Source organism: Mobula hypostoma, chromosome 2 (genome assembly GCF_963921235.1).
Source record: "Mobula hypostoma chromosome 2, sMobHyp1.1, whole genome shotgun sequence".
Taxonomy (NCBI): Eukaryota; Metazoa; Chordata; class Chondrichthyes; order Myliobatiformes; family Myliobatidae; genus Mobula; species Mobula hypostoma.
In genome coordinates this window covers 199,530,050-199,554,757 of record NC_086098.1, presented here as the reverse complement: position 1 = coordinate 199,554,757, position 24,708 = coordinate 199,530,050, and the positions used below count along the sequence as shown (strand labels likewise).

General features: G+C 41.8%; 1 protein-coding gene across 3 annotated transcripts in view; it reads right to left on the bottom strand.

The window, feature by feature from the left end:
* The window catches only part of LOC134342801 (collagen alpha-1(XIV) chain-like), a 193,030-nt gene that overhangs the window by 84,859 nt on the left and 83,463 nt on the right, over positions 1–24,708 (bottom strand). For all 3 annotated transcript variants that reach the window (XM_063041387.1, XM_063041386.1, XM_063041388.1), the window contains exons 21-24: positions 19,210–19,332; positions 17,584–17,727; positions 11,354–11,470; positions 9,622–9,768 (exon numbers count right to left, since the gene is read on the bottom strand). In XM_063041387.1, the coding sequence (XP_062897457.1) occupies positions 9,622–9,768; positions 11,354–11,470; positions 17,584–17,727; positions 19,210–19,332 (531 nt within the window). The remainder of the gene's footprint in view (positions 1–9,621; positions 9,769–11,353; positions 11,471–17,583; positions 17,728–19,209; positions 19,333–24,708) is intronic.

Sequence of the window (24,708 nt, the reverse complement as noted above, 5' to 3'; positions counted from 1 at the left end):
TGCGAACTTTGCCACAAAGCCATCAATTCCATTATCCAAATCAGTGACAAACAATGTGAAATGTAGTGGTCCCAATACTCACTACTGAGGAGCACCACTAGTTACTGGCAGATAACCAGAAAAATCTCCTTTTATTCCCATCTGCTGCCTCCTGCCTGTCAGCCATTCTGCTATCCACGCCAGTATCTTTCCTGCAACGCCATAGGATTTTATCTTGCTAAGCAGCCTCATGTGTGACACCTTATCAAACTCCTTAAGATCCAAGTAAATGACATCTACTGCCTCTCCTTTGTCCATCCTGCTTGTTACTTCCTCAAAGAACAGATTTGTCAGGCAAGATTTCCCTTTACAGAAACCATGCTGACTTTGACTTATTTTGTCATTAGTCTCCAAGTTCCTTGAAACCTCATCCTTAATAATAGACTCCAACACTTTCCTAACCACTCAGGTTAGGTTAACTGGCCTATAATTTGCTTTCTTTTGCTTTCCTCCATACTTGAAGAGTGGAGTGACATTTACAATCTTCCAGTCCTGCGGAACTATGCCAGAATCAAGAGATTCTTGAAAGATCATGACCAATTCATCCGTTATCTCTTCAGCAACCTCTCTCAAGTCTCTGGAATGTAGTCCATCTGGCCCAGGTGACTTATCCACCTTAAGATCTTTGAGTTTGCCTAGCACTTTTTCCTTTGTAATTGCAATGGCACTCCTGCTCCCAGATACTCACAGACCTCTGGCACACTGCTAGCATCTTCCACAGTGAAGACAGTTGCAAAGTACTCATTAAGTTCATCGATCATTTCTTTGTTCCCTATTACTACCTCACCAGCATCATTTTCCAGTGGTCCAATATCAACTCTCATCTCCCTTTTACTCTTCAACTGAAAAAACTTTTGATATCCTGCTTTATGTTATTGGCTAGTCTGCCCTCATCTTCCATCTTTTCCTTTAACTTCTTTAATTGCCTTTTGTTGTATTTTAAAAGCTTCCCAATCATCCAACTTCCCACTCACTTTTCTACTTTATATGACCTTTCCTCGGCTTTCATGCAGTCCTTAACTTCCTTTGTCAGCCATGGTTGCTTACCCCTAACATTGAGAAATTCTTCCTCTATGGGACATATCTATCCTGCACCTTGTGACCTATTCCCAGAAACTTCAGCCATCTCTGCTCAGCTGGCATCCTTACCAGTATTCTCCTCCAGTCCACCTGGGTAAGCTCCTCTCTCATACCTCTGTAATTCTCTTTATTCCATTGCAATATTGATACATGTGAGTTATGTTTCTCCCTCTCAAAGTGAAGTATGAATTCAATCATATTATGATCATTGCCTCCTAAGGGTTCCTTTATGTTAAGCTCCCTAATAACGCAACACCCAAACTACAATAGCCTTTCCCCAAGTAGGGTCATACACAAGCTGCTCCAAAATGCCATCTCGTAGGAATTCAACAAATTCCCTCCCTTGCAATCCAACACCAACCTTATTTTCCTAATCCCCTTGCATATTGAAGTCCCCCATTACAATTGTGTCATTACCCTTATTGCATGTCTTTTCCAGCTCCCTTTGCAATCTCAACCCCACATTTTGGCTACTATTTGTAGCTCTATATATATGATTCCCATAATGGTTTTTCTAACCCTTACAATTTCTTAACTCCACCCACAAAGATTCAACATTGTCTGACCCTATGTCACCTCTTTCTAAAGGTGTAATTCCATCTCTTACCATCAGCCACACCACCGCCTATGCCTACCTGCCTGTCCTTTCTATGCAAAGTATAGCCTTTGATGCCAAGCACCCAACTGTGGCCTCTGTCAGCCATGAATCAGTGATTCCCACTATGTCTACATTGTCCAGAAACAGCAGGAAAACACTGGCCATCTACTCACCACTCTCAACCAATTTTCCATCTTGTTAAAGCAATCCTGAACCAGTAACCCTCCTCCCTCAGAGCCTCCGATTCCAGTGCCCAAATGCTTAGACAGATCTCAACCCGATGCCACAACTTCCTGTCCCAGTGCATCTTACACTTCCTACTGGATCCATGGAAGTTGCACCTCCAGGTGGAGACAAGGGGCCTTCTGTCTGGTAAGCTCTTGCCAGCACAATAACCAGAATTAACTGCCCTGTCCTTTGCCACATCCTGACAGCTCTATGCACACAGGAGACTCTAGTGGATTTGGTGCAGCAGGCAACTTTCTGGCCCAGACTCTGTGTGAGCAACTTGAATTCCCTACTGAGCCTATCTCTCATCTCTTCTGCATCACGGCCTTGGGGTCCGGGATAGTCAGACTGCACACACTGCAGGTTGATGTCTGTCTGTCTGTATCTTGTTTTACGGCGGTTGGCATCCAGCTTAATGGTGCATTACCACCACCCTCTGCTCCAGAATGTGCACTAGACATACATTCTAAATCCCTTCACCCAATCTCTCACACACACACACACAAACCTACACTTCACCCTCCCATCTTTGACCATCCTAGTATCCTATTCCTGTTTATTCATCATATTCTATAAAAAACCCCCGTACCCCTTAAAAACGCTAAAAATACCCGGACTTGTGTTCTCTCACCCATGCCCAGCAACCCTTTTAATGTGAATTCCTGCATCCCCAACTCACTTAATTTATTTCTCATCATCTCTCTCTGTATCTCATACTTCCTGCAACACAAAACTACATGTTCTACTGACTCCTCTTCCTGACATTCCTCACACAATCCTGTCTGGTGTTTCCCTATCATTTTCAATGTTTTGTTTAATGCACAGTGCCCCAGCCTTAACCTAGTCCACACAATTTCCTCTCTTCTGTTTCCATTACCTATCCTAGTAACTGCAACACTCTTTTGTATTTGATATAAATGCCTCCCTTTCCCCTCCCTGTCCCATCTTTCTTGCCACATTCGGTTGACTTTTTCCCAGATTACACACTTAACCTCTGCTTTACTGATACTAATGTGCATTTCCACATTTTCTTTCTTTAACACCCTCTTTGCCAACTCATCCACCCTCTCATTCCCCTTCACCCCTACATGTGCTGGAACCCATAGAAATTTTACCTGACCTCCCTGATTTGCAATTCTTGTAACTAACTGAAGGACTTCATAAAGTACATCTTGCTGGCTGTTTGTGTGAAAAGACCTTAAACTTGCTAGAACTGAACATATCAATGCTTTGGCTTGTCTGGCTTTCTGCACCCATTGCAATGCAACCAACACTGCCAGCATCTCCACTGTAAACACCCCTAACTTATTAGATGTTCTTCTGCTGATTCCAATTTCTTTTGCTGGTATTACCACCCCAAACCCTGTCACTCCTGTTTCAGGTTCCTTCGCACCATCCGTATAAATGTGAGTATAATCACTATACTTTTCCTTCACATGACAGTTAAATGCATTTACCAAATCTGTTTTATATCTTTCTTTCCTTTTTACCTCTAACAAATGCCAGTCTATGTCAGGCCATACAAGCTTCCATAGAGCTACAACCGGATAAACTACTGAAGGACTTATCCTCAGATCAAATACTCCACATTCTTTCGCGATATCATTCCCTACCCGACTAAAGGTATCCCTCTGAAACCTCCCATTTTCCCAGCACTCCTGCAACACTCGTTTAGTAGGGTGAGAATCATTGTGCCCCTGCAAGTTAGCCCAGTAGTTTGCCATCAGTTGCATCCTTCTTAGTTCCAAAGGCATTATTCCCATTTCTACCTGTAGGGCTGACACTGGTGACATTTTAAAAGCCCCACTGCACACTCTCAAGGCCTGAGCCTGAATCACATCCAGTTTCCTTATAAGAGACCTAGTTGCTGATCCATATACTATATTTCCATAATCCAATACAGATCTTACTAAAGCCACATACATTCTCTTCAAAGCTGAACAACTTGCTCCCCATTCCCTACCAGTCAAACATCTCATCACATTTATTACTTTTTTACATTTCTCCTCAACTTTCCTGATATGGTCTGCCCATGTTAATCGTGAATCAAATATAACTCCCTGAAATTTAAATGATGCAACCCTTTCTAATTCAACCCCATACATCCTTAACTTCTTCCCTACCTCAGCCCTTTTCCTGGTAAAAAATACAGTTTGAGTTTTGTCTACTGAAAATCTACATCCCCAATCATAACCCCACTCCACCACTTCATCAATTGCTTCTTGTAGTTTCCTGATTATATGGTCCATGTTCCTGCCTCTTTTCCACAAGGCCCCATCATCCGCAAAGTGACCTACCAATATCCACTGGTACCTTTGTGAAGACATCATTGATCATAATCATGACAAGTAATGGGCTAATCACACTACCTTGAGGTGTGCCATTTCCCACTATGTACTGTTTTGATAATTCTGATCCAATCCGAACTTGAATTTTTCTACCAAACAAAAAATCTTTAATTCAATTATAAACTCTCCCACCAACCCCCATCTTGTGCAGTTTAATTAATAATCCTTCCTTCCACATCATATCATAAGCTTTTTCAATGGCAAAGAACACTGCCACTACTGACTCTCTATTTGCCTGGGCCTTCCTTATTTCAGTCTCTAACATAATCACTGAGTCCATGGAATTCCTTCCCTTTCTAAAACCACTCTGATAACTTGCCAGCATTCCCCTTTTCTCAAGCTCATATGATAACCTTTCTGTTATCATCCTTTCCATTATCTTACATACACTTGATGTTAATGCAATTGGTCTGTAGCTAGTGGGTTTTGACAGATCCTTGCCAGGCTTCCTTATTGGAATTACTACTGCTTCTTTCCATGCACTTGGTAATCCTCCCACACTCTGTTATAAAAATGCAGCAACTTCAAGAGCACTCCTTCTCCTAGATTTTTTAGCATCACAGAGCACATCAGATCTTTCCCTGGGGAGGTTGGTCTCGATCTCTTTATTGCTCTCACCATTTCTGCTAATGTAAATGGATCATCAATTATATCATCTGTTCCTTCCCTCCTGCTTAACACACCTGGGTGTTGGCTCATTATTCTTTCCCTTCTTCTTCTCCCTTCTTCAGACAAATTTTCTGAACTGTGTATCAGTACAAATGACTTGGCCATGACCTCAGCCTTATCCCTACTGGAGACTGCAGTTTCCTCCTCAGATATCATTACTGGATATTCCCATTCCCTTCTATCTCCTCCCATCCTCTTAATCATTCCCCATATCTCTCCCACAGGTGTTGTTCTTCCTACCTTGTCGCAAAAACTCCTCCAACTTGCCCTTTTAGCTTGACGTATAGTTCTTCTCACCACTGCCTGTGCTTTCTTATATTGAACCAAATGCTGCATATTATGGGTTCTTTTAACTAGCCTGAATGCTCTATTTCTGTTTTTTACAGCCTGACAACATTCCTGTCCACCATGGTACCAGTTTTCTATTCATCCTATTTTTACTCCTAGGTATAGATCCTTCTGCTGCCATGATAATTGCTGAAGTCACCTGACTGTTTAATTCATCTACATTTCCAGAAATATCAATCTTTGTCAACCCTTCTTCACTCAACTTCTGGAACTTACCCCAATTAGCTTTTTCAAACACCCACTTTGGGGTTCCGCCACCTGGTCTTACTTCAACTCTTTCACCCACTGAACACAAAACTGGGTAGTGATCACTGCCTACTGTTGAAGCAGTCCAAACTCCCCAGTTACTAATGCCAGCCAAGGTATTAGACACTAACGTAATATCTAACACTGACTCAGTTCCTGTTGTTATATCTATCCTTGTGCCACTACCATCATTCATACACACCAAATCCCTTTCTTCCATCAAATCTTCAATTACCTTTCCATTTGGATCTGTAATCTGATCCCCCCATATTGTGCTATGAGCATTGAAATCTGCACACCACACTACTTTATGTCTGTTTTGTCCTTGTATCTTTAATAGGCTGTCCAAATCCAACCTTTTACATGGATTGTAGTAGTTAATTATAACCACTCCCTCCCCTCTCTCCCACACTTCCACTACTATGTATTCCTGATCATCTCCTTTTTCCAGTACCCTATATGGTATACCTTGCTTGATTAACATAGCATAACCCCCTCCTCCCCCTAGATTTCTATCTTTCCTTATCATTGTATACCCATATACCACAAAGTCTAAAGTTGGTTTCAACCAAGTTTCCTGAATACACACTACATCCGGTTTTACAACCATTTCTTTAATAAAGTGCTTGAATTCCTGGCTATTGGCCAGTAAGCTCCTTGCATTCCATTGTAAAAGAATCACCATAATTAGTATTAACCAACACACGACACTTCCTGGCTTGACTGATTACTGAGGTTCTCCCTCACTTCCTCCCATGTCAGTCCTACTAACCCTAAATGGTTTACTGCTGCTTTTACCACCAGCTGAATTTTGTCACTTTTTGACTTTACCTCAGCAGTACTATTAATCACTCCTGCAATGAATGTTACTAGAGCCTTTTTGTCTACATAAATCCTGTCATTTGTTCTTTGTTGCATCTCTCGTATCCCTATGGCTCCCTGTTCATTAGGAACATTATTCTGTTCTCTTGACATTCTTACAGCTTCTGCATAAGTGATCTTTCTTTTCACTCTTATTTCTTGAATTTTAGTCTCCCGTCTCACAACCTCACACCCACTATATGCAACATTATGAGCTCCTCCACAATTGCAGCATTTTGGTTGAACTCCTGTTCCGCACTTTCCATATTCATGATCACCCCCACATCTAGCACATCTCCTCTGCCTTTTACAGTTTTTAGCCACGTGTCCAAACCTTTGACAATTATAGCACCTCAATGGCTTTGGCACATACACCCTTACTGGGTAACTCATGAAACCCAGGAACACCTTCCTTGGCACTCTTTCTTCTTCAAATTCAATCAATACTGATTCACTTTCCTTTTTCACTCCCTCCCTTGTTGTTTTCAGTCTTTGAACATTCATTACTTTCCCTCCTTTGATATTCCTCTTTATCTCCTCCATATTTATACTCATTGGTATCCCCATGATCACTCCTTTACAACCACTGTTTTGTGCTCCCACCCTCCCAGTGTATTCCACCTTGCATTTTCCTATCTCTTTTAGCTTGAGTGCTTTCTCAAGTTGTTCCTCATTCACACATCTTACCAATAAGTTGCCATCATTAAGGACTTTTGCAAATACTATTTCCCCTATCTTATTTGTCAGAATTGTTGTTAGCACAAACGGGTTAATTTTCTTCATATGTCCCTGAGCCTTCTCATTAAACCTAATTATGACAACACCTCCTCTCTGAGCTTGTTCATCTTCCTCACTTTCAGAGCTTTCTCCACTATCATTTCTTATTCTTTTATTCCCTTTGTCTTGGTTTTTATTCATCCAACCCCTCACTACCTCCTCATTCCCTTTATTTCTCCCATCACAATAATCCACCTCTCCCGAGCTGCCTACCTCTGGTCCCAAGTCTCTATCCCTCTCCTTCTCCACTTTCTTTCCCTCAACCCCACCTCTTATCTTGTCCACCATTACCAGACCCACACGACCCCCTCCCAACAATTTCCATTCCTTCCCCACTCTCTTTCCCTCAACAGGTTCCAAAACACACTCACACAACCAGCTTCCAGTCAAGCACAACTCAGCCACTCCTCCTAGCATCCCTGCAGGCTGATTCTGTGTGAAATTGTTTTAATAGGGCCATCAGCCAGAGCCTATACGAGAAGTCTAAATTCATTGGTGCAACACACCTGCATTAACTGATGAGAATAAAAATTGGGAGGATTACTTGTCAATTTCAGAGATTTCAGTATGCTGAAAACACTGTCTTGCATATATTCAAACAAACATTCAAAATGGCTATAAACCCCACAACAAGTCACCAGTGTTCAGATAGACCTGTGTGGCCTAGTCATTAAAAATTTGCATACAGCATCAGGAAGCAATTAGGAAGATAAATGGAATGTTGCTTTTTATTGCAAGACGAGTTGTGTTGAGATGTTTTAAATGAAAGTAGAAAATACTGGAAAAATAGTCAGTAGCTCACGCAGCATCAGTGAAATGAAAACCAATTTTTTTCCTCTACTATTTTTGTTTGATCTGCTGAGGATTTTCTCTGTATTTTCTGTATTTTAAATTTTCAGTGTCTGTAGCTTTTTGATCGTCAGGAAGACTGTGTTATTTCAATGTTATTGGGGAGATGCTTAAGCAAGAAATCCATAAGACCATAAGATGTAGGAGCAGAATTAGGGCATTTGGCCCATTGAGCCTATTCTGCCATTTAATCATGGCTGGTCCTTTTTTCCCCTCCTCTGCCCCATTCCCCAGCCTTCTCTCCATAACCTTTGATGCCGTGTCCAATCAAGAACCTATCAAGTTCTGCCTTAAATACCGCCAACAACCTGGCCTCCACAGCTGCCTGTGGTTATAAATTCCACAAATTCACCACCCTCTAGCTAAAAACTTTTCTCTGCATCTCTATTTTAAAGAGAGCCCCCTCTATCCTGAATCTGTCCTCTCTTGTCCTCAACTGCCCTTCCATGGGAAACATTCTTTCCACATCTACTCTGTCTAGGCCTGTCTGTCTGTCTGTACCTTGTTTTACGGCGGTTGGCATCCAGCTTAATGGTGCATTACCGCCACCCTCTGCTCCAGAATGTGCACTAGACATACATTCTAAATCCCTTCACTCACACACACACACACACACACACACACACACACACACACACACACACACACACACACACACACACACACACACACCTACACTTCACCCTCCCATCTTTGACCATCCTAGTATCCTATTCCTGTTTATTCGTCATATTCTATAAAAAACCCCTGTACCCCTTAAAAACGCTAAAAATACCCGGACTTGTGCTCTCTCACCCATGCCCAGCAACCCTTTTAATGTGAATTCCTGCATCCCCAACTTCCTTAATTTATTTCTCATCATCTCTCTCTGTATCCCATACTTCCTGCAACTCAGAACTACATGTTCTACTGACTCCTCTTCCTGACATTCCTCACACAATCCTGTCTGGTGTTTCCCTATCATTTTCAATGTTTTGTTTAATGCACAGTGCCCCAGCCTTAACCTAGTCCACACAATTTCCTCTCTTCTGTTTCCATTACTTACCCTAGTAACTGCAATACTCTTTTGTATTTGATATAAATGCCTCCCTTTCCCCTCCCTGTCCCACCTTTCTTGCCACATTCGGTTGACTTTTTCCCAGATTACACACTTAACCTCTGCTTTACTGATACTAATGTGCATTTCCACATTTTCTTTCTTTAACGCCCTCTTTGCCAACTCTGTCTAGGCCTTTCAACATTCAAAAGATTTAAATGAGATCCCCCATCATCCTTCTAAATTCCAGCAAGAACAGACCCAGAGCTATCAAACATTCCCTGTATGTTAACCCTTTCACTCCCAGAATCATCCTTGTGAACCTCCTCTGAACCCTCACCAATGCCAACAGATCTTTTCTAAAGTGAGGAACTCACAACTGTTCAGTGTGCTTTTCCAATTTAAGGTATTCAAGGGATATGGATTTAGTATATGAAGGTGGCACTGAGGTTAGCCATGATCTTATTGAATGGTGGAGCAGGCATAAGGGCTTGTTCCCTCTTTCCAGTTTGACTTCTTACGTTTTTGTGTTCTTAACTTACATGTAGACTGAAGAACAGAGACAGCAGGTCCTGCCATATCATGCAGTCTGGTGTAGACAGTGATCTTGTAAGGAGTATTGGGAAATAGATGACTGAAACAGTACTTGTCTACTCCAGCATGCAGAGAGTTTTCCTGTATCTTTCCATCTGTAATTAAACAAAAGGTGGGGGGGGGAGTGAAAGAAGAGAAAGAGGAACATGTTCATTACCAATCAGGTGGAACATTAATAAACTAATTTGTGCTGTAATTTCTTTGACTATTATTTTGATAACATAACTCAAGGCAAATAACAATTATAAATCCCATAGAAAATGCACAGCAGTTGTATAAAGGCAACAGCTCTGAACTTAGATCCTAACTTATACCATACCTCACTTCATAATGGACAGAATGAGAACAAGAGCTTGAAAAGTCAGAGAGATGTCTGTTAATGAAATATTCCTCCCCTGCATAAAATTAAACACACTTAAGGAGTAGATGAGCATAATACAATGGTGATTGATCCTGAATTTTACTGACTTTTTTTATAAATGAAATTGTAGAACAGTCCCACAATTTTTCATTTTTGACATTCGCAAGCAGATTCACAATCCACTGGCATGAAAGCTAGGGGTAGAACATCATAGTTAGGACAACTGGAGAGGAGTAGTATATAGTAACTAGGACAGGAGACAGATAGGTAGGCAGATCGACAGACAGTGAGGGGCAGAGGGGATTACAGTGAAGATGTGAAGCGGTGATTGCTAAACTGGAGAAATCACAAGTGGTGTTAAAGGTAATAGAGAACATGTAAAAGACTATCTGAAGGATGTGGGGATCCAAGATTTTGGGGTTTCTTTGCTGAAGACTGAAGGGTCAACAGGTAGACTGGTGTGTGACAGAAGATTTACTTGATGGATTGTGGTTGAATTTTGCTTGCTTAAGAAATTAAATCTCCAGCCACCACAGCACCAAGCATTATCCAAACCTCCAACCACACCTAAATGCTGCTCTCTTGGCCATTGTGTGAGGAGTTGTAATGTTCTGTGTTGTGCCTAGAAGGATTGTTACAGGTGGGGTAACAATTTGAGCAGAGATGTGGCAGGGAAATGTTAGTGAAACTGAGGGACCTCCGTTCCGGTGAGCATCTGCTCTATCAGCTGCAAATCCCAGGCGGAAAGGCAGGAAAGGGTAATAACAGAGTACACATTCCAGGATCCTGTGGGAATCCCATCAGAAGGACAAAAAGACCAGGTAGAAATCTTATTCTAAGATGAATGTAGGTGAATTAATATGATGAACAGCAAGCACAGCCAGAAGGATCCACTGTAGATGGATAAAATAACTGAATTTTTCTATCCCCTCTATATTTTAAGACTGCTATTTTTCTCAGAACTCTTCCATCTCTACTGTTTTCATTTTTCCAAATACAACCAGCTGGGTCGATTATATAAATGACTTTGATCTGAAGGTCACTTTCACCTGTTAAACACCATCTGAAAGTGACCTGGAGAGTGGGTAGGAAATTTGAAATCTCATCTACATGTGTTGACAGTGGCGTTCTCAAACTAGTAGATAATTAAATTTCTACATAAGAGAGGCTTCCAGCTTTTTGAGAACATATGAAATAAACATAGTCACTTTCCAACGTGTATAAAAATATTCAAAGAAGTAAAGAAAATATTTGAGAACAACTCTCAAGCAGGAAAGCACAAGCGCAAATTTCAGTTGGAATTCTCAGAGCGAGTGTACCTTTCAGTGACTCAAGGACAACGTTGTAGCCTGTGGCTCCTGCATGGCCTTCCCACTGAGCACAAATCGTTGTTAACTGGATGTGATAAGTACGAAGGTCAGTTACGTGCAAATGCACTGCAAAACAAAACATCACCTTCAGAATTAAAGGACAATGACAAGATCTGATAATGAAATAAGTATATTCCCTTTGACAGTGTTGTTTCCTGGACAAGATCAGCACACTTATACCTTTGCAGTGAAAGAGTATAGATGAATTATAATTGTGTATGATATAGTGTCAATCAATAGCTTTCATTTATCATAAAAAGTGCCTATTAAATTGTACATCTTAAATTATTTCAGAGTCAGTTCTCATCTTCAGCATTTGGGCTGCGGTAGGTCCTTCTGTGTTACAGAATTTACCAAATTTTCATTGAGATGAGATGATTAGTAGGTAGGTACCATTTGACAGACAGTCTGTGCTAGTTTCAGCCAAGAGCATGTTAAATCCACCTCACGCAGCCAAGGCCGGAACTGATTGCCATTTGCATTGCCCTCCACCTCCATATCAACAAATTGCATTGCTAATTTTTGATTCCTTCTCATTCCCTCTCATCCATTACTACAGCGCACGAAAACAGTTAAATAACTATAAATTTTCTTCCACAGCATTTGAAAAAGTCATTTTGTTATTCAGTATTATTTGAAGAGAGGTTTATTGAGTAGAAAGTACTGAGAATTGAAGAAAAATGTTCCAAAAGTGCAGCTGACAGATCAGTACTGTGCAGTCAAGGCAATTAAGTGCATTACATATACACAGCTATTGCTACTGTCATCAAGCTACTGCTCATAAAATTCAAGTAAAACACAAAAAAAATTATTGCCACTTGGAATGTAAGAACCCCATATCAAGCAGGAAAATTGGACAATGTGATAAATGAAATGGAAAGACTAAAGATTAACATCATGGGAATTAGCAAAGTTCATTGGATAGGTGCTGGAACATGTCAGAATAGAAATAAAACACAAATTTATTTATTGTGGAACATCCCATACTAATGGAGTCAGAATTCGTATGGATGAAAACATGGCAAGAAGTGTTTTAGGACATTGGGCAATATCTGTCATGGTCCGGTCCGTGAAGTCCGCATTCCGGTTCACGGTCCGGTACATCGACCCTTGCTCCGGGTTTTCCTGTCTGCCCTGTTTCTGTTCCTGTCGAGCACTAATTGAGGCAGCTGATACTCGTTGGGGCTGGCTGCATAAATACCTACAGAGACCAGGGTGCGGCTGCTGGATTGTTCTTGCCCTTACTCCTTGTATCCCTTCCCCTGCCTTCTGCTTCCTCGCCTGGAGCCTAGCCTTGTCTTGCTGGTAACTCTTGCCTCACATGAAGTTCTTGTCGTGCCTTGCATTGACTGAAGCCTTGCCTTGTCTTGCTGGTAACTCTCAACTTGTCTTACCTGAAGTCTTGTCTTGGAGCCACCCTGTACCTAGCTCCCTTCCTGTCCCTTGCCTCTGCCGGGTAAGTCAGGCTGTCTTGCCATTACCCTGCGGTTGGTTCTGTCCCTTCCTGTCCCTTGCCTCCGCTGGGAAAGTCAGGCTGTCTTGCCATTACCCTGCGGTTGGTTCTGTCCCTTCCTGTCCCTTGCCTCTGCCGGGTAAGTCAGGTCGTCTTGCCGTTACCTATATAGAACATAGAACAGAGAATAGTACAGCACAGTACAGGCCCTTTGGCCCACAATGTTGTGCTGACCCTCAAACCCTGCCTCCCATATATGCCCCCACCTTAGATTCCTCCATATACCTGTCTAGTAATCTCTTAAACTTCACTAGTGTATCTGCCTCCACCACTGACTCAGGCAGTGCATTCCACGCACCAACCACTCTCTGAGTAAAAAACCTTCCTCTGATATCTCCCTTGAACTTCCCATCCCTTACCTTAAAGCCATGTCCTCTTGTATTGAGCAGTGGTGCCCTGGGGAAGAGGCGCTGGCTATCCACTCTATCTATTCCTCTTATTATCTTGTACACCTCTATCATGTCTCCTCTCATCCTCCTTCTCTCCAAAGAGTAAAGCCCTAGCTCCCTATGGTTGGTCCTGTCCCTTCCTGTCCCTTGCCTCCGTCGGGTGGAGTACCGCACCCTGCCCAGGAGGAGCTTCAAGACTCCAAGCCTCGAGCCTCATCCCAAGCCAAGCTTCAAGACCCCAAGCCTCCAGCCGGGCCTCAAGTCTCTAGCCAAGCCTGGCCTCAAGTCTGAAGACTCCAGCCTCATCCTGCCTGCCAGCCAAGTCACATCCTCGCCTAGTTCTGGGGTCCGAGCCAGAGGCAAGACCCAGGTTCTGGATCCTTGTCCAGTCTCTGGCTTGGAGTCCAAGCCCTGGCTCCTAGCTCTCTTGTCCAGTCCTGTTCCGGGTTCCCGGTTTTCTTGTCTTGTCCATGTCCTAGCCCTCATCCTGTATCCTAGTCCTGTCCCTAGTACTTCAGTGTCTGTGTCTTGTCTGTTCCCAGCCACCACCTTATGACAATATCAGAATGAGTGCTCTTTGTTAGATTCAGAGGACAACCATTTGATTTAGCAATCATACATGTTAATGCACCAACAACAGATGGAACAAATGAAGATAAAGATAAATTCTATGAAGAGATTGAACAAGCAAAGAATGGATGCAAATCTCAAGATATTGTTATTGTCATGGGAGATCTAAATGCTAAAGTAGGACAAGGTGCTGATGGAAATACCATAGGAAAATTTGGACTAGGGGAAAGAAATGAAAGAGGTGAGAAATGGGTAGAATGGTGCAAGATGAATAATCAGGTCATTACGAATAACTACTTTAAAAACCATCCAAGACGCTTGTGGACCTGGAAAAGTCCAGGTGATAACACTAGAAATCAAATTGACTTTATTACTATAAACCAAAGATTTAGAAACTCAGTGACTCAATGCAAAACATATCTAGGTGCAGACTGTAATAGTGACCATAACCCAGCAGTATGTCATGTAAAAGTAAAACTTAAAAAACTAGAGAAGCAAAAACCTGAACCTTGACTACTTACAATTAATTAAAGAAGAAAACTTAAGACAAAAATTTACAATTGAAGTAAGGAATAGATTTCAAAGTCTAGAAATAGAATCTGTTGAAGATGATAGCAATCATGTAGAAATGAAATTTAACTCTCTAAAGGATGCCTTGGTAGAATCAGCAAAGTCAGTGATTCCTAAAAAAAGGAAAAAGCACAAAGAATAAATAGATGACAGATGAAATCAAAAATCTAATGGAAGAAAGGAGACAGAAGAAAGCAAATCCTATAGAATATACGTTCTTAGATAAAAAAGTTAAAAGCTTATGTTAAAAAGCCAAATAAGAATGGTTAAACCAGGAATGTGAGCAAATAGAAAGAATCCCTTTTACTGATCCAAAAAGGTTACATCAACAAATCAAGAATATCACTGGTAAAAAGCTCCTCTGTTCTTCAGGTGGATGTTTGAAAGCAAAGGACGGTACTATTATCATGGAAAAAGATGAGATTATGAACAGATGGACTAAGTATATTCAGGAATTGTTTGAAGGTGATCGAGGCGAAAAACCAGAAATTAAGAAAAACATTGAAGGTCCAAGTATTTTAAAATCTGAAGTTCGTAATGCAATAAATAAAATGAAGAAAGGAAAGGCAGCAGATCCTGATGAATTAGTAATAGAACGGGATGGGGGGGAGGGCAGCCCTCCGGTGAAAATGATATCGTATCTGTTAAATAGGGGCCATGGACAATTCTGATTTGATGGAGAGTGGATGTGAAAGCACAGAGGAACATCTGGAGAAATTTCTGAAACGCTCGTTCGCTGCTGTAGTTACTGCATGGTTGGGAATCTTTCAGAGGGTAGGCCTCAAAATCCCCAGCTTTGCCTGCTGGTGGCGACCAAGTTTGAGGTCGTATCGTTCAGACAGAGATGGCGCTCAGTACTCGGTGTCAGAGAGCTGATCAGAACTCGAAGTTTTTGGATGACTCAGAGTCGGACTGTGGTCAGCATGGTAGGGAGCGTTCTTCCTTCTCCCGTCTGCATGAGATGTGGGACATTTGAGAACTTTGAACTTTTACTGTGCTCATGGACTTCTTTATCAAGTTATGGTATTGTTGCACTGTTGTAACTATATGTTACAATTATGTGGTTTTGTCAGTTTTTTCAGTCTTGGTCTGTCCTGTGTTTTGTGATATCACACTGGAGGAAATATTGTATCATTTTTTAAATGCATATATTACTAAATGACAATAAAAGAGGACTACGTGTCTTCATAATCTAAAAAAATTGTCACCCTTGAAGATTATGGAATTGAACAATTAACTGATCTAATCAATGACATTTATGAGACTGGAATAATACCAGGAGAGGTGAAAAAAATCAGTAATTATCACTCTTCCAAAGAAACCTGGAGCAATAGAATTTGAATTACATAGGACCATAAGTTTAATGAGTCAAATCACCAAGATACTTCTAAGAATTTTGATGACGAGAGCTAAAAGTAAGATACAAGCTGAAATAGGTAAAGAACAATGTGGTTTTGTGAAAAGCAAAGGTACAAGAAATGCAATATTGATGTTAAGGATACTATCAGAATGAGCTATTCAAGTGCAAAAAGATTTGTTTGTCTGTTTTATCGACTACATAAAAGCATTTGATAAAGTGAAGCACAATAAGTTATTTGAAATATTACAGAAAATCCAAGATCTAGATTCGAAAGACCTCTGCCTAATCAGAAAGCTGTATTGGGAACAAATTGCCGCTGTAAGAATAGATAGAGAATTGAGTCAGTTTACGAAAATCAAGAGAGGCGTTAGACAAGGGTGTGTTTTCTCCTCTGATTTATTTAATGTGTATAGTGAAACAATATTACAAAAAAATAAGAGACATCTTGGGAATTAAAGTTGGTGGTGAAAACATCAATAATTTCAGATATGCAGGTGACATTGTGTTAATTGCAAGTGCGGAGGAAGAACTACAAAGCTTAATTGATATAATTGTTGAAGAGAGTGCAAAAATGGGTCTATCTATCAATTGCAAAAAGACAGAATGTATGGTGATATCCAAAAAGAAGGAGAATCCTATCTGCAGGCTGAGAATAAATGGGGAAGACATAAAACAAGTAAAGAACTTTTGCTACTTAGGAAGCTGGGTGATGTCAGATGGTAGGTGCGACTTGGACATCAAAAGAAGAATAGGGATGGCAAGAGACACCTTTACGAGAATGAAGAGTATACTGACCAATACTAAACTAGGCATGACAACCCACCTCAGAGTACTGAAATGTTACATTTATCCAGTTATGTTATATGGCTCAGAATGTTGGACAATCTCTAGTAACATGAGGAAACGAATTGAAGCAGCGGAGATGTGGTTTTTGAGGAGGATGCAAAGAATATCATGGATGAAACGAATATCTAACGAGGATGTCATGAACAGAACAAACACAGAAAGAGAAATAATGTATGAGATCATGAAAAGGCAACATAACTTCATTGGACATGTGATTAGGAAAGAGGAGTTAGAATGCACGGTAATTATGAGAAAGATTGAAGGGAAGAAAGCAAGAGGAAGACAAAGACAATTGATGATGGAGACAGCAGCCAGAGAACTGGAAATGAATACCAATGAACTGATCCACTTGACTCGAAACAGGAGTGTGTGGGCCATGGCAGTCAAAGCTCAAACTGGGCACGGCACCTGATGATGATGATGATGATGACATATACACAGACTACACAAAGGAAATACAACTAATAACAACTATAATATTATTCTTAGATTTATATTAATAAAACCATTCATATTTAGCAATTATCAAACCGCTCAAGGTTAACTCAAAAGCATTTAACACTGCTGAGACACAAGCAGAGAGCGATAGCTGACACTGCAAAGAAATTCACTGTTCACCTCACATGACAATGGGGTCTTTAACTTACACCTGAGCAGGCAGAGAATATTAAATGTGCATTTCTTGTCTGGTGGGACACAGGGAAAGCACACTACAGGCAAATGTGGATAATTGAGATAAACAGGTGTGGAGATTTAGGAAAGAAAGATGACTATGCATATGACTTGTTTGATTAAATGGGTAAACCTTGGATTAATATTTGAAAAACCATATATTCAAGTAAGGTTGAAGGCTGCCAATTGAGTCAAATTGGCAATAACTGAATTAGTATACTTTAGATACGATGACTGTTGTTTAAGTGACAGAACCTACATGTTGTGGCTTTTCCTTCAATGAAAGTACTGTTGCCATTTGGATACAGTGCAAACACTCTGACATTGTATTCCTGTCCACTCTGAAGGTTCTTTATCACAATGGAGTCTGCATCCTCTCCAGTCATTACTTCCATGACTTTACCTGCAAAAAAGAAGTCCATAATTCTTCTCATGTGCAAGGATCAAAGAAACAACAGTGATTAATGGAGATAATCCTATGCTTAGATTATAAAATTAACCAAACTGTAATGCACGTTAATCTTAGAAATCTACTATGACCACGTTTCAGGATTATCAATACTTTCAACAGCCTCTGATTTTATAACCACAACAAAGACCCAAGGATGATTTGTAAGACAGTTCCTTCTTTAACCTAATGTGTTAATTCAAGCAACATAAAATAGATCATGTGTAAGTTTTACTTCAAGACCCACAGAATTTAACTGGAGAGCTAGTTTAAGGAGGAGATACAGATATCTGCAATTTTAGGGCACAGTCTGTAGGTCTGGCCTGGAGTCAAAGCATGGAAGTCAAGGCCACAATTCTGGTGTGTTGGGAGCTCAACGCCTGAAGGTTAAAGCCTCTGGGTTGCTGAGTGCTGAGGTTGAAGGCCTGTCCTTGTGTGTGTAGATGGGGAGTTGGGAAAGAGCTTTGCTTTGGTGGGTAGGTGGGAAAGTAGTTCATCTTGATGTTGTGTGCTGTCTGTTGGCTGCACATTGTTCTGCTGTGCATGCTGTGTTGGTGCTTGAATGTGTGGTGGCAACACCAGCAGGCTGTCCCCCCACCAAATCCAGGTGACTAATAATAAAGCAAAAATATAAACCTAAGCCAGAAATCCCACAGCTACTTTCCTTCAACTATGTAGTTCTTGAAACAACCTGCACAATCCTAATCACTACCTCAGTATGGCAAGACTGCCGCTACTTTGACCATATGGATAGGCATACAGTGGTCAACATGGACATGATGGGCTGAAGGGCCTGTTCTGTGCAGCATGATAGTTAGTCTAAAGGTGGGGAATGTTTCCAGAGAAGGTATATTAAAAGAATTGTGTGAGACGGTCTCAGAGTGAGGAACATGAGATGAGGGACTTGAATTGTGAGTGCATTCTCGAGGTTGTCAGGGTGAGCCTGGTAGTGGTCAAAATGTCTTGAATCCAGAGCTGAGGAAGAGCTGATTAATGAATTGGAAGTTGGTTGAGGGTGATGGACCAGGTAGATAGATCATGGTAGGCTGGAATTAGTGGAGGGAGGTACAGAGATGACCTTACTGAGTCTTGTAGAAACAATCCAGCTCCTCATGATTCATAATGTGTGCAGTAAAAGCATATACCTCAAGACTTCAAGCCTTCATCTTTGCTACACGTTTGCTTTAGGCCAGAGAGGTCATATGTAACCAAAACTGAACACTGTTAAGATTTCACTGTATTGAAATGATGCACTTACCTGCCACAAGCAGATTGGTCACTAACCCTCATCTCATCACTAATGCAGTTAGCAGAATCAGTGTGGGATTGGTTCTGTTCCAATTAATTTATTGTCATTTAACCTCTGAAACAACGCTGTTAGGAAAATTTCAAACATTGTTCTGGCCCTTCATCAAATTAAGTCAAATCTACACTTACCAGAAGCTGCCTGGTAAATCACTATGTATCCCATAGGTTGGGACTCAGCTTTATCCCATACGACACGGAAGTGATTATAAGATACCCCAGTGATTCGTAGGTTGGCTGGTGGAACAAATGGCACTGCAGGAACGAAGCTCAGTGTAAAACCAATTGCCATTCATCAATGGAAATGTTTATTAAGAAATAAAAATGCTAACAGTAATATCCATTGCTAAGTGCCTGTGATTCTGCTGCAGGTAAGTTTTTCATTGCACCCTAGCATACATGTACTTGTGCATATGACAGTAAACTGACTTTGAACATACTCTTTCATTATGCTAATGATCCTTTTTATAAGCAACACATATTTTGCATCCATGGCTCAACAGCGTCTCACCCTGATGTTGCAGCAGTAATGAAAGTTTAAAAACCAGTATATCAGGTTACCTGGTTGTCATTACCCTCTGAAAGGGACAGTAACTTTCAGTAACTTTTAGTAGTTTAATATGGCAATTATTGTGTCTGTATAACTACATATCAATTAAATAAAGGCACACATGCAGAAGGTGAGGTTAACTCATGCATTTATGTAAGAGGGGAGGGGGAGGGAGAGGTGAGGGAGAGGGAGATCAGTGTGCATGCATAGATAACAGATCAGTGCACACTAAGTTATTAGTCCATCAGTAGTGTTAAGGGGAATCATTGTTGGGCGGTGAGGAGCTGACTTGAAATGTTTACACGAGAAAATCTGAAGATGCTGGAAATTCAAGCAACACACACAAAATGCTGGTAGAACACAGCAGGCCAGGCAACATCTATAGGAAGACCACAGTCGACGTTTCGGGCCGAGACCCTTCGTCAGGACTAACTGAATGAAAAAATAGTAAAAGATTTGAAAGAGGGAGGGGAGGGATATCAGCATTTTGCGTGTGTGACTTGAAATGTTTGTTGCCTATTTCTTTCATGAATACTCTGAACTCTTCTGACATGTATTGTGGTCCACTGTCTCTCACAATTTGTTCAGGTAAGACATTTCTGGCAATAGAGTCCTCAGAGTGGACTGTTAGAGATGAGTGACTTCATTGGTATGACCTCAGGCCACTTCGAATGAGCACCCACAGTAATCAGAAGCATGGAGTGTGTGAATGGCCCAGCAAAGTCAATATGTACTCTTTACCATGGTGAAGCTGGCCACTCCCACGGATGTAACAGTGCCTGTGGGGGTGTATTTTGAACTTTGTGGCATCCTGAACAGCTTTTGGTCAAGTCTTCAATCTGTCTATCTATTCCCAGCCACCACACATAGCTCCAGCAAAACTCTTCATCTTGACTGACCTAGATGTCCTTCATGCAGATTTTCTAACACTCTGGTGCACATTTTAGTGGGAACCACAACAGGAGATCCACACATCAGTGTCCTTTAATTACCAACAGTTGGTCTTGTTTTGCCGAGAACTCTGGAAACAAACGATTACCATAAACTGGCCATCCTTGCCTGGTGATGTCACAGACTTTTGATAATGTCGGGTCACTCTTTGCTTCTCTTTGTATTTCAGAATTTGTTACCGGCTGCTGGTGACCTCTGCGATGTGGTACACCTCTGCTGGGTCACAGAATGAAGACCTTTCTTCTTCAGTTGCTAACAGTGGAAGATGTGACAAGCCATCAGCATTGCTGTGTTGTTTGGTTACTCTTGAACTCTCTATCATAAGAGTGGGCTCCTATGGTAAGTGTTCAACGTTGCAACAAGGTAGCAGACATCACAGGAACATCCTTTCTAGGATTAAAAATGGACATAAGGGGCTGGTGGTCTGTCACTAGAGTAAATGTATGTCCTTAAGACAGAGGAGCAGAATTAGGCCATTCAGCCCATCGAGTCTGCTCCACCATTCCATTATGTCTGAACCTGGATCCCGCTCAGCCCCGTACACCTGCGTTCTCGATATATCCTTTGATGCCCTGACCGATCAGGAAACTACCAACTTCTGCTTTAAAGATACCCACCGACATGGCCTCCACCGCAGTCTGTGGCAGAGCATTCCACAGATTCACTAGTTCTTGGCTAAAAAAAAGTCTTCAATACCTCTGTTCTAAAAGGTCATCCTTCAATTTTGAGGCTCTTCCCTCTCCTTCTAGATACCTCCACCATAGGAAACATCCTCTCCACTTCCATCCTATTTAGTTCTTTCAATATTAGGTTGGTTTCAATGAGATCCCTCCGCATTCTTCTAAATTCCAGTGAGTATAAGCTCAAAGCTGCCAAACACTCCTCATATGTTAACCCCTTCTTTCCCGGAATCATCCTCATGAACTTCCTCTGGATTCTCCCCAATGACAACACATCCTTTCTGAAATATTGGGCCGAAAACTGTTGACAATACTCCAAGTGCAGCCTGACTAGTGTCTTATAACTACTCAGCATTTTCTCCTTGCTTTCATATTCTATTCTCCTCGACATAAAAGCCAACATTGCATTTGCCTTCTTTACCACAGACTCAACCTGTAAATTAAACTTCGAGGAGTCTTGCATGAGGATTCCCAAGTCCCTCTGTACCTCCGATGTTTGAACCTTGTCTATTGTTCCGTGGCAGATGGAGTTTACATTAATCAGGAACTCAAGAAATGCAGCTATGATCTGTGCAAAGTCATCAAGACCACAAAATGACAATACAGGGACAAGATCCAGACACAATTCTCCACCAACAACACATGCAGCTTATGGCAAGGTCTGCACACCATTGCAGACTTCAGCGCAAAACACAGTAGTGTTTCCAACATTGCTGCCTCTCCCCCAGAAGAGTTAAATCTTTTTTTATGCTCAGTTCAATGTCGCCAACACTGAGCCCCCGAGGAGAGCAGCCGGAGTGACCTGCACCTTGGTCATCTCTGAGGCTGAAGTACGCAGGTGTTTCCAACGAGTGGACAGTCACAAGCCTGCGGGACCAGATGGCATCCCAAGGCGGGTACTCAGGATGTGCATGGCAAAACTGGCAGGTATGTTTACAGACATTTTTAATCTCTCCCTCTCCCATTGTAGAGTGCCTAAAAAGACCAAGGTAACATGCCTGAACAACTGGAGTTGGGTCACACTCACCTCAATAATAAGCAAATGCTTTGAGAGCCTGGTCAAGGACTACATCTGCAGCTTGCTGCCATCCTCACTGGACCCCCTACAATTCGCCTTCTGACACAATTGACCAATAGATGACACAATAGCTACAGCTCTACACACCATCCTTACCCATCTGGAGAAGGATGCCAAGGTGATAATGCTGTTCTTGGACTACAGTTCAGCATTCAACACCATAATTCCCTCCAGGCTTGACAAGGAGCTCAGAGATCTCAGCCTTCACCCTGCCGCTGGATCCTGGACTTCCTGTCAGATCTCTGGCAGTTGGCAGAGTGGGATTCCTCACCTCTGCCCCTCTGACCCTCAACACAGGTGCTCCTCAGGGCTATGTACCAAGTCCCCTCCTTTATTCCCTGTATACCCATGACTGTGTCACCACCCACAGCTCTAATCTGCTAATTAAATTTGCCGACAATACTACACTGATTGGCTTTATCTCAAACACTAACAAGGTGGCCTACAGGGAAGAAATCATCACCTTGACAAAGTAATGTCAAGAAAACAACCTCTCCCTCAATTATTGCAAAAACAAAGTAGGTGGTTGTGAACTGCAGAAGGAATAGAGACAGGCGAACCCCTATTGACATCAGTGGATCTGGGGTTGAGAGGGTGAACAGCTTCAATTTCCTCGGCATACACATCACCGAGGATCTCCCATGGTCTGTACATACCGGCTACATGGTGAAAAAACCACAACAGTGCCTCTTTCATCACATTCAGTTGAAGAAGTTTGGTATGGGTCCCCAAATCCTAAGAACTTTCTACAGGGGCACAATTGAGAGCAACTTGACTGGCTACATCACTGCCTGGTATGGGAACTGTACTTTCCTCAATTGCAGGTCTCTGCAGAGAGTGGTGTGGACAGCCCAGTGCATCTGTAGGTGTGAACTTCCCACTATTCAGGACATTTACAAAGACAGGTGCGTAAAGAGGGCTCGAAAGATCATTGGGGACCTGAGTCAACCCAACCACAAACTGTTCCAGCTGCTACCACCCGGGAAACAGTAGCACAGCATAAAAACCAGGACCAACAGGCTCCAGGCCATCAGATTGATTAATTCACGCTGATACAATTGTATTTCTATATTATATTGACTGTCCTGTTGTACATACTATTTATTAAAAATTACTATAAATTGCACATTTAGATGGAGGCATATAAAGGTTTTTACTCCTCATGTATTTGAAAACTGTAAGTAATAAAGCCAATTCAATTCAATTTTTATCAAAATGCACTATGATACATTTCCCAACACTATATTCCATCTGCCACTTTTTTGCTCAGTTTTCCAATTTGTCCAAGTCCTGCTGCAATCGCATTACTTCGACAGCACTACCTACTCCTCCACCTATATTCGTATCATTCATAAACTTTGCCATAAAGCCATCAGTTCCATTATCCAAATCATTGACAAACAATGTGAAAAATAGCATCCCAATAGAGAGCCCTCAGGGACACCACTAGTCACTGGCAGACAACCAGAAAAGGCCCACTCACTGCCTCCTGCCTATCAGCCATCTGGCTATCCATGTCAGTATCTTTCCTGTAATGCCTTTTATCTCGTTAAGCAGACTCATGTGTGACACTTTATCAAATGCCTTCTGACAATCCAAGTAAGTGACATTCACCTCCTCACCTTTCTCCACCCTGCTTGTTACTTCCTCAAAGAACTCTAATAGATTTGTCAGACAAGATTTCCCTTTACAGAAACCATGCTGACTTTGCACTTGGAGACGAATGATAAAATAAGTCATCGAAACTTCATCCTTAATAATGAACTCCAACACTTTCCCAACCACTGAGGTTAGGCTAACTGGCCTATAATTTCCCTTCTTTTACCTTACCTTCAAGACCATAGAGAATGATACCACTAAGAAAGTCTTTGACTACAAGTACCTCGGGTCAAGAATGATGAGTTCGGAGAAGGACATAAGGATACAGAAGGTGCTGGCGTGGAGGGCTATGAACGACATGAAGGAAATCTGGAAGTCAAACCTGACCAGAGGGCTTAAAAAGAGGATTTTCATAGCAGTCATAGAGTCCATTCTCACATACAGATACAAGACGTGGACACTCACCAAGACGATGCGGAAGTCTCTAGGTGGTTGCCATACACGAATGCTCCGGATGGCTCTTGACGTGAGTTGGCAACAGCACATGACGAACGTCGAGCTCTATAACAACCTACCAATGCTCACCACTAAAATCGAGGCGAGAAGACTGCAACGAGCGGGGCACTGTCTATGCCATCCCGAGCTACCTGCCAGCCTAGTCATCATATGGGAGCCCAAGCACGGGAGGATGAACCCCGGGCGCCCTCCCAAGACTATGGTCAACACGCTCCTAGAAGACAGGCGGCGCGGCTAATGTAGATGAACTGAACACA